This window comes from Artibeus jamaicensis, unplaced genomic scaffold (assembly GCF_021234435.1).
Source record: "Artibeus jamaicensis isolate MK-2021 breed Jamaican fruit bat unplaced genomic scaffold, CSHL_Jam_final contig_467, whole genome shotgun sequence".
NCBI classification, from domain to species: domain Eukaryota; kingdom Metazoa; phylum Chordata; class Mammalia; order Chiroptera; family Phyllostomidae; genus Artibeus; species Artibeus jamaicensis.
The window spans coordinates 8,108,868-8,126,817 of record NW_026521845.1 but is presented as its reverse complement, the minus strand read 5'-3'; the positions used below and the strand labels follow the sequence as shown (position 1 = coordinate 8,126,817).

The 17,950-nt window shown below is 38.8% G+C and overlaps 1 protein-coding gene across 1 annotated transcript in view; it reads left to right on the top strand.

Moving 5' to 3' along the window:
- Positions 1–17,950, top strand: part of USH2A (usherin) — a 505,359-nt gene that overhangs the window by 29,678 nt on the left and 457,731 nt on the right. The window contains exon 3 of the mRNA XM_053667304.1: positions 7,293–7,425. Coding sequence (XP_053523279.1) covers positions 7,293–7,425 — 133 coding nt within the window. The remainder of the gene's footprint in view (positions 1–7,292; positions 7,426–17,950) is intronic.

The following is a 17,950-nucleotide window of genomic DNA, read 5'->3' as shown; positions in this document are numbered from 1 at the left end:
TGCCCTCTTTCTATAAGTAAGTAAACAAAATCTTTTAAAAAAAATTCAACACCTTAAAAGAAAGAAAAATGAACAGAGTGGGTGGGGATTGATCAGCATAAATGAAAGACTTGGGGTGACTTCAAAACATCTTCTCATTTTCTCGTTTGTTGTGTTTTATTCTTTTCCTACAACTGACTTATTCCCTCTCTTCTACCGCTTCCGTACTTTGTTAATTCCTATTCATCCTTCTGGAGGTGGTTTAGATGAAGATTTAATGAGTTCCTAACAGTTGCTACTACTATTCTTGTGGGAAATGAGGGAACATCAATGAATAAAACAGCAAAAGAAAAAGAAAAACCTCTTCTTATGGAACTTATATTGTAGGTGGGGAAAGGGGACTAACAACAAAACAGAAAAGTAAATAAAATATGCAACATGTTAGGTGAGGACAAAGAGAATAATTGTACGAGGTGGGGATCGGCAAGGATTGCAGGCTATCATTCTAGATCACATAGCTGGGAGAAGTTTTGGTAAAGTGACAATTTGAAGAATTATCTAATTGGGGATGAGGGAATAAGCCAGCAGGTGTCTATGGCAATGATGTCAAGGAGTGGGAATAGGAAAATGCAAAGACTTTGAGGAAAGTAAGTGCCCGAAACATGTGAAGATGGAAGTTTAGATGGAGCAGAGTGTGGACTATCTTAGCAGGAAGTAAGCTGGAGGCCACGAGGAGTCCAGTTGGGTAGGGTGTTGTAGAACGCTTTTTACTCCAGGTGAGAACTCACTGGAGGTCTTTCTGCAGAGGAGTGATGTGATCACCTTCTGTGGTGGTGAAGGACCTGTGGGCTGCTGTCTGGGGGGTCTACAAATCATGTCAGGGAGGCCAGTGTGAGACCTGGGGGAGACAGTGGCAGTGGTTTGGACTGGAGCAGTAGCAGAAGAGGTAGTGAATGGTGAGTGGGCTGTGGATCCATTTTCAAAGTAGGACCCCTGGATTCTCAGCATCTACAGAAAGAGTTTGGATCTATATCCTTATTACCTAGGAAACCAATAATAAATCAGACCTTTGGCAGATTTTCCATCATCTGTATGGTAAAGTAATAGCTTTTTAAAAAAAATAGGGAGAAGAAGAGTAATTTAGTAGTTTGGGAAGAACTGGCCATGAGAGTTTCATATCCAGTTGAGTCAGGACAAGGAAAATGACTTGCACTTCTGTATTAAATTTTTAGAGATGGATTGCACTGGATGCTTGTTTGTAGGGAGCTGTAATATATGGAGAGCTTTAATAGATAGCAAGGGGAGAATAGCAAATCCACAGCATCATGCATAGTGTGAAAATGTGATACACAGATCCCTTCATGGGCCGGGCTCAGCCAAGTTGCTCAGAGAAAGAAAACCAAAAGTGTATGTGGGGAAGAGATAGGGAGGGCACCTGGGGAGATGAAGGTCCAGGAAGAGGAGGGAGTGTTGAAATCCCATCTGTGGGCTCATGGGAAGTGAAAATAGGAAACAAAAACAAACTAGAAAAACCTTTGAGGGTGGTACCTGTGTACGAAGTCATTTTTCTGTCGCATCTTTCATATTGTCAAAGCAAAAGAAGCTGTAAGTGCTGTTCAGGGATTCAAACTGGCATTGGGGACAGGCAACCCATGTGATTAATTTCTGCCTCAACTGTTTTTTTGTATTGTTTGTATAAATATTGCTTACTAGAGGCCATTTAATACTAGAGTGTACTTATGATGAAATAATTATATGAAGACCATTAGTGAACAAGGTCACTTTGACCTGTTTTATCTGTTAAAGAATGGTGCCTTTTTACTGCTTAGAATTGTAACAGGGTGTAGATTGTGCTGGCGGTTTTATTTTTGGAGTATCAATTAGCCAATCAATCAGTTAGTATTTATTGAGCATCTGCCCGGCGCATAAGGCACGCTCATCAAATTTGCAAATGACACAAATCTTGGAGGATGGTAAATATATCGGATGACAGACATAGCATTCAAAAAGATTTTGACAGCCTGGAGCAATGGGCTGAATCTAACAAGAGGAAACGTAGCGTGGATAAATATAAATTCCTGTCCTCGGGTCCACAAAACTTCGCTGCATATGTACGAGATGGGGTAGGTTTGCTTTAGCAGTGATGTAAGTACTTGAGCAAATAGCTCTGCTCAGTTTATCAGTTTCAGCCACCTGATGTCATTGCCAAAAATCTCAGGCAATCTTGGATTAGATTAAGGTGCTAATCCCATTTTAATTTGGCAAGTCAGACCCCATGTGGAGATTCTAGTGTTTTTGGAGCCACATTTTAAGGAGAGAGAGACCCAGAACCATGTCATAGTTGAAACACTGCAGAACGCATTTATCCTGAAGAGGATGCAGGAGGAGAGGGACATCACTTTTCTTTGCACCTGTGTAAGCGTCTTCCTGGAACAGGTGGAGGGATTGTTTAGTGAGATGTCAGGAGCCAGAGCTTTGGCTTTGGCATTGAGGTTATAAGGGGATAGCTTTCAGTTCAGTTATACATTAGGAAGAGCTATGTGAAGACGAAAGAGTTCCCAAAGTCTGCAGAAACATAATACTGGGGCACTTAAACCTGGGTGTCCTCATGTGGGGGACATGAGCACTGCAGAGAGGCAGCCTGAGAGGTCAAGGTGATATGAGCAAGGGACAGTGCCCAGCACAGGGCAAGGGGCGGTACGCCTCACTGAGGTTGCCACCCTTCTGCGCAGGGTCCAGTGGACTCGAAGCCTCAGTCATCAGTGTGCAGAGCTGCAGGGACGGACTCACTGGATGCGTCCAATGAACTAGACAGTTGCTTTGGAACATGAACTGGGTGTATTGACTAATTAAAATTGGCGGAAACAAGCTCTGCCACCAGTCAGCCTTCTACGTGACCTTGAATAATACAATCTTTTGGTTTGGTTTTGTTCTCAGTTCTCTGTGATTCAACTTCATTTTCTTTAAAATGGAGATAATCACAACCCTGCAACAGGGTGGTTCCACGGATAAGAGAATGAATATGCACAAAAACCGTTTAGAACAGTGTTTGACATGCTGGTTTTTTAATAACTACAAACACATAATGGTTATTGGAGGAATATATATTTGAAAATACTAAAAGTGTAGGTGAGTGAAAGGTGGCAGGAAGGTCATTCCCATAGGGAAACAGCTTGAGCGAAACATGGAGCTAGAATGAAGCATTGTGTCATTCCTAAGACTGTGAGGCAACCTCACTGATCACATTGACGTTGGCTGTTGGTGACAGGTTAGAAGGAAAATTGGGTGGGATGAATGAGGGAGACCCCGGGGCCTTGGGTTTAGGAGGGTAAGCAGATGCATCCCACACTCTCCCAGGCAGGGGACTAGAGCACACGTGTGATGTTTCAATATAACCTTGTGGAAGTTTTAGGCTTCATTGCCTTCCTTATGCTTAAAAATTATAGATGGGATCGTCGAGTCTTTTATGCAAATTCTTCCTTAATCTAGAAATAAAAATTCTATTTCAAGGCACTTGTATTTCAGGAAGTGCAAGACGTTTTTCCTCCATAAAGTTGTCTCTTTGGGGCCACATTGCAGTGTTTTCTGTTTGAATTCTTCACAGTCAAAATGTGGGAGTGAGTTTGGATTTACGATCTGTTGCCAAATCACTTTGTGTTAAGTCGATGAAAAAGGTGTTATTCAAAATGGTTAAAATGGGTCTGCTTTAAAATGAGACCTACCACACGAGTAGAGCTGGAATGCTTGGGTGCTTGAGAGTGATTCAGGGAAGGCAAGTCTCGCAACGGAGACCCTAAAATATACTACATACCATACACATCAACAGCTCAAGACGTAACTTCTCGAAACTGCTCCCTGAAAAGCCAGCACTTCATCCATTAACTGCATTAAGCATTAGCACTTAAATCAAAAACAAACATCATCATTTGTAGCAATTCAAACAGTATTAAAATTATTCTGCTGTTTTATACGTACAAGCTCCTTGAAAGAAAGGACCCCGATTTTCTTTTCTTGATGTAACTCTCAGAACCAATGTGAGTGCAGGGTTGATGCTTTATCGAATTAAATTGAAATCAGGAGGATAGAGGTAACAGGAAAACTATGAAACTCTTTCCCAAGTGAGGCAGTCAGAGCAGATGCTCCGTCTGTGCTTCCCCATCCACCGGCAGCTCCTTCTGTGTGTGGGTGGCCAGCCAGAGTAGAACAGCGACAAAGGTTTGACATTACAATGGGATGTGTGAGTGTGGACAATTACTGTCATCGAGGTGGACTTGATTGTATGTTTTCCCCTTAGTGGCTTCTCAGGTATCTGCTGTATGACTTTGTGGATTTTTAAATTATACTCACACGAGAATGGTCAGGGATTCCATTTTTTTTTTAAATCGAATATATTCTTGTATTCAAGTGAATGAGTACATTCTATCACCAGAACACAAATCTGACCCCAAAAAAGGTTAAAATACCACACCCTGAGCTGGAAGGCTTGAAAAGGTCCTGCTTCCCTACCTCTTGTTTCCAAAGTGTTTTTGAATCTCTTATGCGAGAGTTCAGGCTTTTCCGCAGCTGCTACTGATTTTGCCAATCTGTTCTTTCAAGCCACACCAAGCAACATATACAAGCTCCTCTAATTCTCATGGGGTGGAAAATGAGATAGGTGGGGAGTTTACTTCAGTGAAAGCCTTTCTCTTCACAAATCAGAAATTCTAGTGTATATATTTCTATCCCCCTAAATAACTAGCCAGGGGATCATCAGAATGAGCTATTGCAAAAGGCCACCTTCATCTCGCCAGATTCTCTGAGCTGGGCGCCCAAACCAGAATTGCAAAGTAGTTTAGAGAGTCTTGGAATATAAAACATGGTCCAGGGCACCAAAGAAGATTTAATCTTATTTATGGAAAGGCGGTTGGTAGGGGAAGGGACAACAGGCCAGAGTGGCTTGGGATCATCATACATCATTTTTTTTAAGCACCAACGAAGTGAAAGCATCCTTCCAGAATTCACTGTGAGTGACACTGAATCCTTCCACTAAGCAAATATGTGATGAGTTGTTAAAAAATAGGGAAAAAAAAGAAAGAAGAAGGTCTTGAACTCCCAACGATAGATCTAATACAGTACACACAGAAAATCAAAAACATGTTTCCTATCTGACTCAAAATAAAGGTGCACTTAAACTTGTAAAAGACAACATTTTTATTTGAATGATATGACACAGCTGTCACAGGCAGGTTACCTGCTATAAAGAAAGCCCAAGAATTATTACCTTTATTAGACCGGTGACACTGAGCTTTCCCCATACATTTCTAACTTCTGTCCCTCTACGGAGACAATTTTCTTTTCTTAAATAAACTGTCATGCTAGTGTTAATATATGGTTGGCTCTCTCATGCTCTGAGAATACTGCTGATATAAAACATGTATATGTTAGATTGGTAATAGTATCTTTAGTGTAGCTGACTAGAACAAATGTGTTTCCCTCATGGCTGTGCTAATGTGATAAAGGGAAATTGGCCGTTCATCAGCTTTTGGCTCGGTAAGGACAGTGGAGATGGGGCCACATTCTTTTTTATGCATTAATACCATCGAGAACTTTTCGCCAGTTATATTTCATGTGCCTGCATGTTGTTCAAAGATGCTGTAAAACATGAGATAATGCTACAAATAACAAAGTAGAAAAGCCTGTATCTTTTATAATGATAACAGTCAAACACCAAATGACAGTAACAGGCTGTAAAAAATGGGGTGCAAAAAATATACAGGCCCTGCTACCCAGCAGAGAAGTATGTATCCAAACCTACCAGAAGTGGGTGTGTGATTTTTGGTCTTTATAGAGAAGGTTTGTTTTATAATTAAGTACAACATAACACCGGGAAAGGGGATTTTAAGGACAAACCTGGTTTAAATGAATCGGGTTGAGAGAATGCAGGAAAGCTGTACTGGAAAACTTTTTGAAGAATTAATATTACCAGTGCCCAGGTTTGGTTTGATTTTAGAGAAAGGGGAGGTTTGAAGGGGTTCTTAAGAACATCATTCCCATGATTTAAAGATGCTGGAGAGTGGTTGTTTATTTCTGTCCATTATTGTGAGGCCATTTTAATGGTCCAGCATTTTGAATGCTATGACTTGATATATTTTCGTTAAAATGTTAGCATCTCAGATTTCAACTGCAGGATGTTAAATTTCTCTCTCTCTCTCTCTCTCCGGACCCCATCCACCTCACCAGCCTTAGTTTGCCATTGCACACAACCTCTTGCCGAGAGTACCAACAGTTCTTTTTACATTCAACTTACAAACACTTCAATGGGACCATTTGCAGGGAATACAGTTGATGTCAAATCTGCCGCTCAGTTTATTTAGAAGTGTGCAATCACGGAAGATTTCGTGGAGATACCACGTATGAAGTAATCTGCACAAAACCTTGAATTGCTATTCAGAGATCACACAAACACGGATGTCAAACTTTGAATGACGTAATCCAGGGGTCCCCAAACTATACCCCACAGATTGAATCTGGCCGGGCACCTGCTTTTATAAAAGTTTCACAGGAAGACGGCCATACTAACCTCTTGTACGTGGTCTCTAGCTGCCTTCCTGTTACAGCAGCAGAATTGGACCATTGTGACCTGGGTCGTTCAAGCCACAAAATCATTTGCTTGCAAATAAAAAAAAAAATTACTCTCTGGCTGTTTACAGAGGAAGTTTACTAAGCCCTTGTCTAGAGAGTTCTTAGGTTGCCTAAATAATTAGCCTAAAAAAGACTGGCAATTTTTAGAAGTTCTGTATATGGGAGAGTACAGCTGAGAATTACTAACACCTAAGAAAATAAGAGTACTGTGGGAAGTACTGTGTGTTAGAGCTTAAACTGAATTATTTCTATGTCATATATGTATGTATATATGACATCAAAATACAAGGCAATACAAATATTTGGTTTTGAATATTTCTCTCTCTTGTATTCATTTGCATTTATTTCCAAATATGGCTGTATCACATTTGACCAGTATTTAAAGGAACAACATAGCCTCAAAGAGCTTACGGAAGCGTGGCCGTCAGAACTGTTAAACACATGGCACAAACAATTGCATATACCTGTGAATGCTCAGGTCGATGTCCTCACAGCCCAAAACTCCGATACGCAGGCGTATATCTCGTTACATAAACACAGAGATACGTCGCTGAGTCATTAGAGTGAATTCTTCTGTCTTTCCAAATGAAGGAAGCGGAGCAACAGAAAATTAAGTTAAGGCTGCTAAACTGTATTTATTGCAAACTTAAAGGTTATGCAGCTAACACAGTAATGGTGGTCATTTCTTACAGGTGCACCAGACAAAAATCAGTTTCTTCATCAATGGGGTGGAGGAGGATGATACCGCCTTTGAGGCACGGACTCTACATGGTTCCGTTGCAGATTCTGCGTCCGGCGCAACACGGATAGGACAGAGTTTCAATGGTAAGACTCAGACTGCAGAGAATTCAGAGAATTAGTTATTGTATTCCATTATGTTGTTACTAAGTGTGTCAGAAGTAATATTTTAAAATGTGAAGGTGTATCCGTTGGCTGGGATGACTGTAACAAATTAGCACAAAGTGGGAGGAGGCTTAGTGCCAGAGAACCTGACGCTCTCACAGTTCTGAGCTAGAGGCCTAGAATCAGGATCTGCAGAGTGGGTTTCTTTTGCAGCCTTGGAGGAAGGAGAATCTACTCTCGTCTGTCTGTGTCTCTGTATGTCTGTCTGTCTGTGTCTCTCTCAGCTTCTGGACACCCCTAGGCCCCCTTGGCTCATAGCTGTGTACGTCTTGTCCTTTCCTCCATAGACACATGACCCTCTCCTCTGCATCTTCCCCTCATTTTCTTCTCTGCTAAGGATACTACTCTTGGTTAAATTTAGGGCCCATCCTAATGCAGTGCGGTCTCATCTCGGAATCCTTAATTACATCTGCAAAGACCGGTTTTCCATATGAGGCTCCAGTCACAGGTTGTGGGTGGACATATTTTGGGGGTGGGGGGTCTCACTTCAACCCACTATACCAGGGAAAACTTGTAATTAGAATGTGTCTACTGCGATCAGTTTTAAAATTAAGAACAGTATGTAATAAGCTGTGTTTTCTTTCTTTTTTTTTCTGGTTTCAATTTCACTGTAGGGCTGTTGGTAAAGTGGGACTTAGAGTATCAGACACAAACTGAGAAATGATATTTGACATGTAATAAACTGGGTTTATGGTCTCCATAGCTTTTCCTGCTAAAAACAGCCATACAGTTTAAGAAGATAACACACACTACATACTAAAAGAAACAGAAGTTAAATTTAGAATTATCTTGAAGTTACTGACACATGGTCTATAAAATCGACTGTACTATAAAATAAAATTATTATTTTATGCTATTAAAATATTAATTGCAAGAAAATCCAAACGATTCAAAATTCTGTAAAGTAGAGTTGATTTTTCTACTTTCGTAGATAGGTACAGTTATCTTTATACCTTTCCAAAATTTTAGTGGCCATTGCTAGGTTATAAATGTAATTTTCCCCAAAATGAAGTTATGACACAAATGCTCTCTCTTGAGTCCTCTAAAAAGAAATACTTCCCCTCCAAATGTCACGGGCAACGTTTCATGTTATGTGCCTTCTCATTTAAAATGACTGTATTGTGCACAATGGTATATAGCTGCAACAAAAACTTTTACACGTTTCTATTAATGAACATGCATGTTTTCTCTAATATCTCACTATTATTAGCAGTTATTTGATAGAAGACATCATATATCTAATATGTATTTATATCTGTTGCTTTAATAGGCACATATAAACAACCACACACAATCACACACATACACATTTGAACAGTTGCCTGAGGGTGCAGTTCCTTAACACCTGATGCTTTTGGTGTTAATGTACCTGATTCAGATCCCGTCTCCCCACTCACCAGCCATGTGGTCTTTATCACCTCTCTAGTTATCCCAAATCTAAAATGACGACAATGATGATGATACGACCATTCCACTGAGAGGATCAAATGAGGCTATGTCATGAAAAGCCTTGCTGTTTTCCAGTATCAGAAACATAGTCATTGTTCAGTATTTGTTGAACGAATGAGTAACTGAAACTGGGCCTTGTATGTACTGAACCGTATTGATATGTAAGGCTATTACGAATATCATCATGTTTATTTTCCTAACATAGATCCACAGAAGTTAGGTTGAAGTATGTGGTCACTTCATATTTTAATAGCTATTAGAAAGATTACCTTAACGTGTAGCAGCAGCCCACCTCATGAAATGTTTCCAACCTTATTTAAAAATAGAGGCAAGTACTTTCTTCCCTAAACACTAGCTGACCTTACAATTTTTCATTTGTTTCCTCCTTTGCCATTTCTCTCTCTTTGAAAAATATGGTTAGATGTTCCTTCAAATTATTTGCCCATTACTGAGTTTGACTAGCATTCCACGTACATTTTGATCATTTGCACCTCATGTGTTCTGTGTCTGTATTTATACTCCAGAACTTCTTTCTTTATTTGTAAAAGCTCATTTCAGTTAAGCATGTCACACTGCGTATACTTTTTCAGATAGGCTTTTCATTATCGAAATTGGAAAATATTTTAAATGTTTAAGGGCAGCAAAGATGTGCAAGCAACATACTGCATAAATATTAAGGACACAGTTTGATGACTTTCTAATCTGTGTGTATACCTGTATAATTGTCACCCAGGGAAAAAGCTATAGTACATTTCCTGTAGCTTTGACTTCTGCTCTGATGGGAAGCCCAGAATAGTATCAGTACAGATTGTCACCCCAGATTAACCTCGCCTCTTCTTGCATTGCCATGGAAAGTAAATCACATAGTAGGTGCTTTTTTGTGTCTGATTTTTTTTTGGCTCAGCTCTTTGCCCATGAGATATATCATTGTATGTTGCTGTTTCTTTAGCTTTAGGAAATACTTGTTCAGTATTTGAAAATGGGTGATCCAACCAACAAAATATGAGAATTTCGGTTGTTCCACATCCTAACCCACAGTTGTATTGTCACATGTCATTTGCCGTTCTGGTAGGTGTGTGGTACATTTCCTGTTGATTGCTGGTCTCAAGAACTTTATCATGTGCTCATAGGTCATCGGAATAGGTTGTTTCATGAAGCATCTAATTTAAATTTTTGCTGATTTTTACATTGGACAGTTTATCTTTTATTATTAATAGGAGCTCTTCGATGTTTTGAATATGAGTTCTTTGACAGACACGTTAATGGCTGTGTCATCTGGGCTATTACTTATCTGTTCTTTCTCTTAATGGTGTTCTTTGAGCAACAGACATTTTTTATTGTAATGAAGTCAGAGTCACAAAAATTTTTTTAATACTTAGTCCCTTTTATGTCCTGTGTAGGATCTCATTGAGATATATTCCTGATATCATGAATACTTTTTTTCTGCATGTGTTTGTATTTTTACCCTTCACATTCAGGTCTGTGTTTTATCTTGAATTGAACTTGGGTTGTGGTAGGAGGTAGGAGTCCAGATTCATTTTTCTCCCACCTGAACATCTAATTGACCTACAAACATTTTCTGGAAACAGATCATCATTTCTCTACTACTCTGCAGTGGTGACTTTGTCACAGATAATATATCTGTGTTTGTGAAGGTGGCTTTGCTCCACCTTCCCTGTTTTGTCCCAGTGTTTGCCTGTACTTGAGTCAAAACATGTAGCTTTCATTATGGTAGCTCACAAAGGTCTCAATATCTGAAAGTTTAATATCTCCTCCTCTTTATTTCTTTCAAGATTGTCTCAGCCATTATGTGAATTTTTGAAGCAGCAAATTTCACAAAAAATTAAGTAAGACTTAAATCATTAACTCAATTTTGGGAGAATGGACAACTGTACAATGCCAAATCTTCCCATCTGTGAACAGAATACATTTTATTTTCTTTCAGCAATGTCTTTAGGTTTTGGTATAGAGGCATTACTCATATTTGTAAGATTCAGTCCTACATACTTGGTGGGCCTTTTTTTCATGCAATTTTACTGAATATCATTTTTGAACTTGGTTTTCTAATTTCGTTTCTATTATATTAAAGTACCTTCAGTTTTTTATTGACCTTAAGTCCAATGGCTTTGTGAAATTTTAATTCTAATAGTTTTACAATCTTATCATTTGTACGATGTAGTAGGCACTCAAAAACATTTTTTCAAGTGTTTAAAAAGTCCACAAAGGGCAATGGCTTTGGAGTTGTCACATGGACAGTTATAGGTTCTTTTATGATTAACTTAGAAATAATGCAAAATTTCAGTTTGCTTTCCCTCATAACCTGAGTTATCGAGCTGCATATGTAAATTAAGTATATTGCATTTTTATATATCCTTATACACTCTAAAACACTGGGGTGAAATTTCCAAGTCCTGGTATCAAAAGCCTAGGATTGAATCCAGTCTTGTTACGAGCTTTCGATTCAAATCCATTTCCTCAGGGTGACATTACCAAGACAATGACATAGTTGTTCTTGACTTCACTCATCCTCAGAAGAACTAACAACGGTTCAGGAACAAGACACCACTGAGGGGATCCCCAGAACCTGGGGGGAGGCCTAAGTACCCTCAACCCGCACCCCCAAAACTAAAGCAGGCTGCATTAGAGAGTAAGAGAAGAGGCCACAGCTACATGCTGACCACAGCGACCCTCACCCATGACACGGTCGCCCCTGAGCCTCTGGTTCCTGCAGTGGGAGAAGAAAACCCGGGGTGGGGGCAGCCAGCGCCCCACCCTGCATTGTGGGTTGCTTGGCTGAAGCCCCCACTCTGATCTTGTACCGCAGAGATTGGCTCAGGTTTCTCATCTCTCACACGATGTTTTCAATAAATCACAGGGATAGTATAAAAATTGCATGAGCTAATATGTTTAGACTGTGTTGCTTGTCATCCAGTAAATGTACAGTAAGTGGGAGCTATTATTAACCTCTTGGAGCATCTACTTTCTTATTGTGAATCGGATACCAATATCTTTCCACGGACATGTTGAGAGAGCGAAAGACCAAGTCTCTATAAACAGTTGTATCATTTTGATTTATCTACGCTCTGAGATCAAGCTAAACTTAATAAGTCACATTTTAAGAAACCTATATATTTAGAAACTTCGTTGGAGTAATTAGTATATTGAGGAATTTTATAAAGTACTCTGCATGTGAATTTCTTAATAACACATTAAATCTTGGGAGCCTTGTTTCAATATTTAATCACCATTAGTACTTCTAAAAGTGTTTTATTGCCCCAAGTGTTGCTCAAAGTATTCGGTAGTGCCATAAATTTGTCCGGGCTGCACTATGGAGTTGGAAGCATTTGTTCCTACCCTACCTCAGTGCACTAACTATTGAATTAATGCTTCAGAAGTATGGTGTGGACAGAATGCAATAGACATTTTTAAACTGTGTCAAAATAAATTTAACTCCTGATTAGAAAACATATCATCAGAAAAGGGTTTCTTTCCAAAGTGACTTAGTTCTTATTACCATTTTCTCGTTAAGTTCCGGCCATTGGAGAGCTGCAGGAAAAAGGGATATTTAAAAATAATTTTTCTTATCTTTATGCCATCAATTTATAGGTACAGTTGTACCTACTGTATCTTCTCTCTAATTAGAGATGGCATATAGTCTGGCTCATTACTTCTGCCTAATGAGCCGGGCCCCACGCCACCTCTCTAATCAGAAGGAGATAGGCACAGAACGTTCCATGGACTTATTATAAATCATTTGCTTTCGCTCACTCAACTCTTTTTTTTTTAATCAAAAAATTAAGTCACTGTCCTCCATACTTTTGTCCCAAGCCAAGACAGTTTCATTCAGGGGAGGTAATTGTGCGGGAGATGATTGCAAGCAGGACTAACAGCACCATCAGGCGGTGCCAGGCCGGCCGCCCGCCCGCCCACGCTTTCTGTCCGTGCTGGGAGCAGTCACAGGCTCAAGCCCGGGAACTACGGCTGATGGCTTGTGGGGGATGGAGGGGTATTTTCCTTCTGCCTCTGGTTAGGCTTGCCTGGCTCCCCTGTCCCTGCACCCAGGAAGCACAGCTCTTCACACGAGTGTTGGCTGCTACAGAGTTTGAGTCTCATCTCCCACTAGCCTACCATTCTCGAAGGCATATGTTGCCAATGACAATTTCTGTTGCTGCAGGCCTTGTCTTTGCTGCTCCTAGGACATCGGTCACGGGGTGAAAGGAATACTTTCACAAGCTTTTATACATATTGATGGAATGTGTAGACATATATAGTATGTCTACATGTAATGCATGTAGACACATGTATACAAAACACATGCATGCTACACAATGATGTATACATACCATAAAGATAATACATCCATAAAATGTATACAGCATGCATGCATGCATATGCTCCATACTAATGGGAAAATTGTGCTTGGTCAGGCTGGTTTAAATACGTGAATAGAAGCACCTTCAACCATATCAACCGACATGTGTCAGTTTGTTTGTGGAGTGTTTTCTTCTGGTTGTAGCTTTACTTTAGTGTCTCTGGTTGGGTGCAAAGCCTAGAGGGGTAGCACTAGCAAACGTGTATTTATAAGGGGTCTGTAAAGTCACCGAAGTAATAACTACAACAGTCCTCCAAGTCTGAGGTTTAAAAACACAAAATCATCTGAATCAAAACTTTGCAGAGCTATTTCTGAGCTGATGTATCGAGTTCTAGTTTCCCTTTGAATACGGGGATTCTTGCGTTATGTGTCTGTGGAAAAAAAAGATGCGCAGGGGAGAAACAGACTGGCCTCTAACTGCCTCCAGTCTCCCTTCCACACTTTCTGTTGGTGTTTTGTCTTTACACACCTGCTTGTTCTTCACTCTGCAGTTCAAACACTCTGTGCACTGTACCAGTGTCCCATGAGTGAACATTTCTAAGCCCAGCTAAAATTCCTCGGAGATTTTTTTAGAATCAGATAAAAAGAAATTGTAAAAGTATATAGAAACTGATGAATTAGGACAGGTAAATGGAGTGGAAGAAAAGTACAGGAATAGGTGTATGTAGCCATAGAGGGGTTTAGTGAGAGATGAAGGTGGTGGTTCGGATTCTTGAAGAAGAGCTATCTAGCAATGGTATCAGGACAGTCGGCCAACTTTGTCCCAAAAGTAAAAACAGAAGTTAAAAGTGTTTCTTACAACCATGTGAACTACAAGCTGTAGAAGAATTGAAACTTAAATGTGAAATATGTACTCCGGGAGGCAGGAGAGGAAAATGGAGGCAAATGCATCTGTAACCCTGGTATATTAAGGACTTTTATTACCGTGATACCATGGCCAGAAACACTCACGGGACATGTTGAAACATCTGACTAATAAACAGAATTTAAATTCAAACAATGCCTATCATTTTATAGTTCATCTGGCAAGGAATGAAGAAGAGATAATACCAGCATTGGGAAGAGTTTGGGATAACCTGGCAACCAATGAAGAGTAAAAATGTGAAAGCTACTTTGTTGAAGAATTCTAATTCTAGGACATTATCTCAAAGAGTATTTTTAGACAAGGCCTTAAAGAGGTACACAAAAATGTTCATTGTAGAATGAGTTAAAGTAGCAGATAATTGGAACCAGTTAAAAACCTCAAAGGGAATGGGTTGAATAGATTATAATTCATACCTACAAATGGGAAAAACTGCTGTCTAGGGAAATGAAGTATGTCTATTTGTAGAGATGCGGCAATGGATTCATGAGCAAGAATGGGTTCTATCCTATACTCTAAATTTAACATAGGTTGAGGAAAGAGAGATCTGCACTGGACATTTAACTCACCTCACATAACACATTATTAGTATTGTTGCAAGAATAACTGCCGGAGGAGCAAGGCCAGAGATTTATAATCAGTTAGGTTTAAGTTTGAATCCCAGCTCCGCTTCTTAAAAGGCAAGTAATTTTGGTAAAGAATTCAACTTCCCAATGTAATTTTCTAATTTGTTTTTTTCACGTGTAAAATCTGTTAGAAATAATACAGTTTTCAAGGTAATTGTAGAACTTATAAATAAAGTATACTTGGTTTATCTTAGGTACTCAGTAAAATTTGCTATCCTAAATGTAAATGTTTATATTGTTAATTTAGATAGTAAGTTTATTGACTTTGTGAAACAAGTACTTTAAAATAATGGCCATGGTCTATATTTAATATTTTTTACTCAAAATAAAAATTTTCTTATGGTTAGGAGGAAAAAATGTTCAGTTGGAGAGATGACAACTAGATATTTAAGACAGCTGTATTTTGTGTAGGTGAAACCCACAAAATAATTTCTTGCTCTCTTTAGAGATTAGCCCTTTCTGATATTCTTCATTGTTTCCTGAAACTTTTCATTCCATGCCTGGTTATTTCCCCTCGGCCTGAAGAAATCCCCCTTCCTTTGCTTATAGTCCATTTGGTGGGAAACAAACTGCTTTAGCTTTTGTGAAAATGTCTTCATCATTGCTTTTCAAAGATATTTTCACTGCAACATTAACATTCCATTTTTATGAATAAAACCATACGTTATTTATAGGTCCTAATTTTGAAAGTTAGGGTTTCTCTTTTTATAAGTTTTAAGTTTCTCCATGTACACATTAGTTTTACGGTCTTTCTTTCCAATCTGGAAAGTGTTTCTTTTGCATGCTTTGTTGTCCTGGCTTGTACCTCCAGACCGTGTTGCATAGAAGTGGCGGAGTGAGCTGGGTGTCTTGCTCCTGATTGCAGAGGAGGGCATTTGGTCTTTCCACCATTAAGTATGATGTTAGCTGTTGATTTTTATGAGCAACCTTCAACAAATAAGGAAGCTCCCTTCTTTCATTGCTTGTTGAGTGTTGTTATCATGAAAGAGTGTCGAAGATGCCAAATGTGTTTTTGTAACTTTGGAGATAACCATTTGGTTTTCGTCCTTCATTCTGTCAGTGTTGTGCATTATTTGATTTTCACATGTTGAACTTGCCTTGTGCATCTGGGATAAATCCCCTTACTTATGGTGTATAATCTTTTATTTATAGTGTTGCATTCACATTATTAGTATATATTATGTTGAATATTTTTGCATCTATATTTACAAGACATATTGATCTGTTACTTTATTTTCTTGTGATATCTTTATTTGTTTTAGTGTCAGGGCAAGATGACTTCATAGAAAGTGTTAGGGGGTGTTTTCTCATCTTCTGTTTTTTTGGAGGAGCTTGTGAAGGGTAGTTGCTATTCCTTTCTTAAATGTTTAAAAGAATTCACCAGTAAAGGCATCTGGTCCTGGAATTTTCTTTGTGGAAAAATTTTGTATTACTACTTTAATATCTTTAGTTATTACAACTGTACTAAGATTGTCTATTTCTCCTTGAGTCATTTTCAAAAGTTTGTGTCTTCCTAAGAATTTGACCATTTTCTTCAAGGTTGCAGTCATTTTTAGGATTGCCTTACAATGTTTTCATGTCTATGAGGTCAGTTGCAATATTTACTCTTTTCTTTCCTGATTTTAGTAGTTGACTCTTCCCTCTATTCCTGGTCATTCTTGCTAAAAGTTTGTCAAATTTATCCAACGGTTTTCCCATTTAACTTATTTGGTCGTGCTCCCAGCTATAATGTGGATGTACTATTTCCTTCCAGCCATTACCTATCAATTTTCTCACTAGACAACGATGAGGTCTTTCTGGTATGAGTCATGTCTATTTCCTTTGTCAATTTATATAATTTAGACCTGTCATTGCCATATGAAGATTTTTCCAAAGAATAATCTCTTTGTGAAATGTTTATTCCGATGAATATCTATTGTTAAAAAATTGGCAATTAGAAAAGGAATGAGTAAATTTACTCTTATGACTTTGTTCTTGAAATACTTTTATATTATCCCCCCAAATCAAAATCCTCTTGCTCATAATGGATGATTTACACTAACTCTGTGTCTTGAGAGAATTTTTTTCTAACTTTCTTTGGTAATTTCTTCAGATGTACATTCTGTGGTAGAAGATAGAAGTGCTATGTCCATATTCTACAATTTAAAACTGAAATGGTTTGAAAGGTCATTAAACCCAGCTCCTTCCTGTGGTAGATGATAATGTAGACTTCATTATTCCTCCACAGCTGCATTTCCCTTAAAGTATTAGTAAAATATAGAAAGTTAATTCTAATTTATGAGCATTAAAGTACACAGCTGCATTTGTACACCCTGGTTTGACCACCATCAACTTGCACTTGAATGGCTATTACAGCCCACTGGTATCACTGAATATTTCACTCTAGATACATTCACAACTCATTCCCTCTCCACCATTGGCTCTGCATTCCCAATGGGACCTCTCTTGAGCACACCCCCAAGTTAGAATTGGCCACGCTGTCCAAACTTCTCTAAATTTTCCATTGTTATAGTATCATGTTCCAATATACTATATAAAGTATGCATTGATTATGTTCATCTACCTGCATGAATGCAAGCTCCATAAAAACAAGTGGTTTTCTGATTCATTTGTTGAGATTTTTTGTGCCTGTTAACTGGTATACCTCTGGAACTTATGGAAGTACCTAGCACACACAATATGCTCCCAATAAATATTTGTTGAGTTAATGGTTGCATTAAACAATGAAGCCACCCTGGCAATGTAAAGCCATGCCTCAGGCTTTGACAAACTCACATTGTTACCATGTTTGCTATCTTTCAGCTATAGAAGGTCTTTCAAACTCATGTGATTATCATTTATTTGTTATGATCTGTGCTTTCTGCTGCTTTGAGATAAAACATGTTTGGAGGTCTATATAAACCATTTTAGACAATTTATACACTGAGAAAAATTGGCTCATTCATATTATGAAATGTATATACCTCTTTTATGTCAAGAGAAGTAGGAAGTGATGACGATACTAGTTTCCTGGGCTTCAGTTACAAGGTGCTATGCAGTGTGGAGCTTGTACCCAAAATTTATTGTCTCCCAGTTACGGAAATCAGAGTGTCAATGGGGCCTTGTTCTCTTTGAAACCTGCAGGAAAGATTCCTTCTT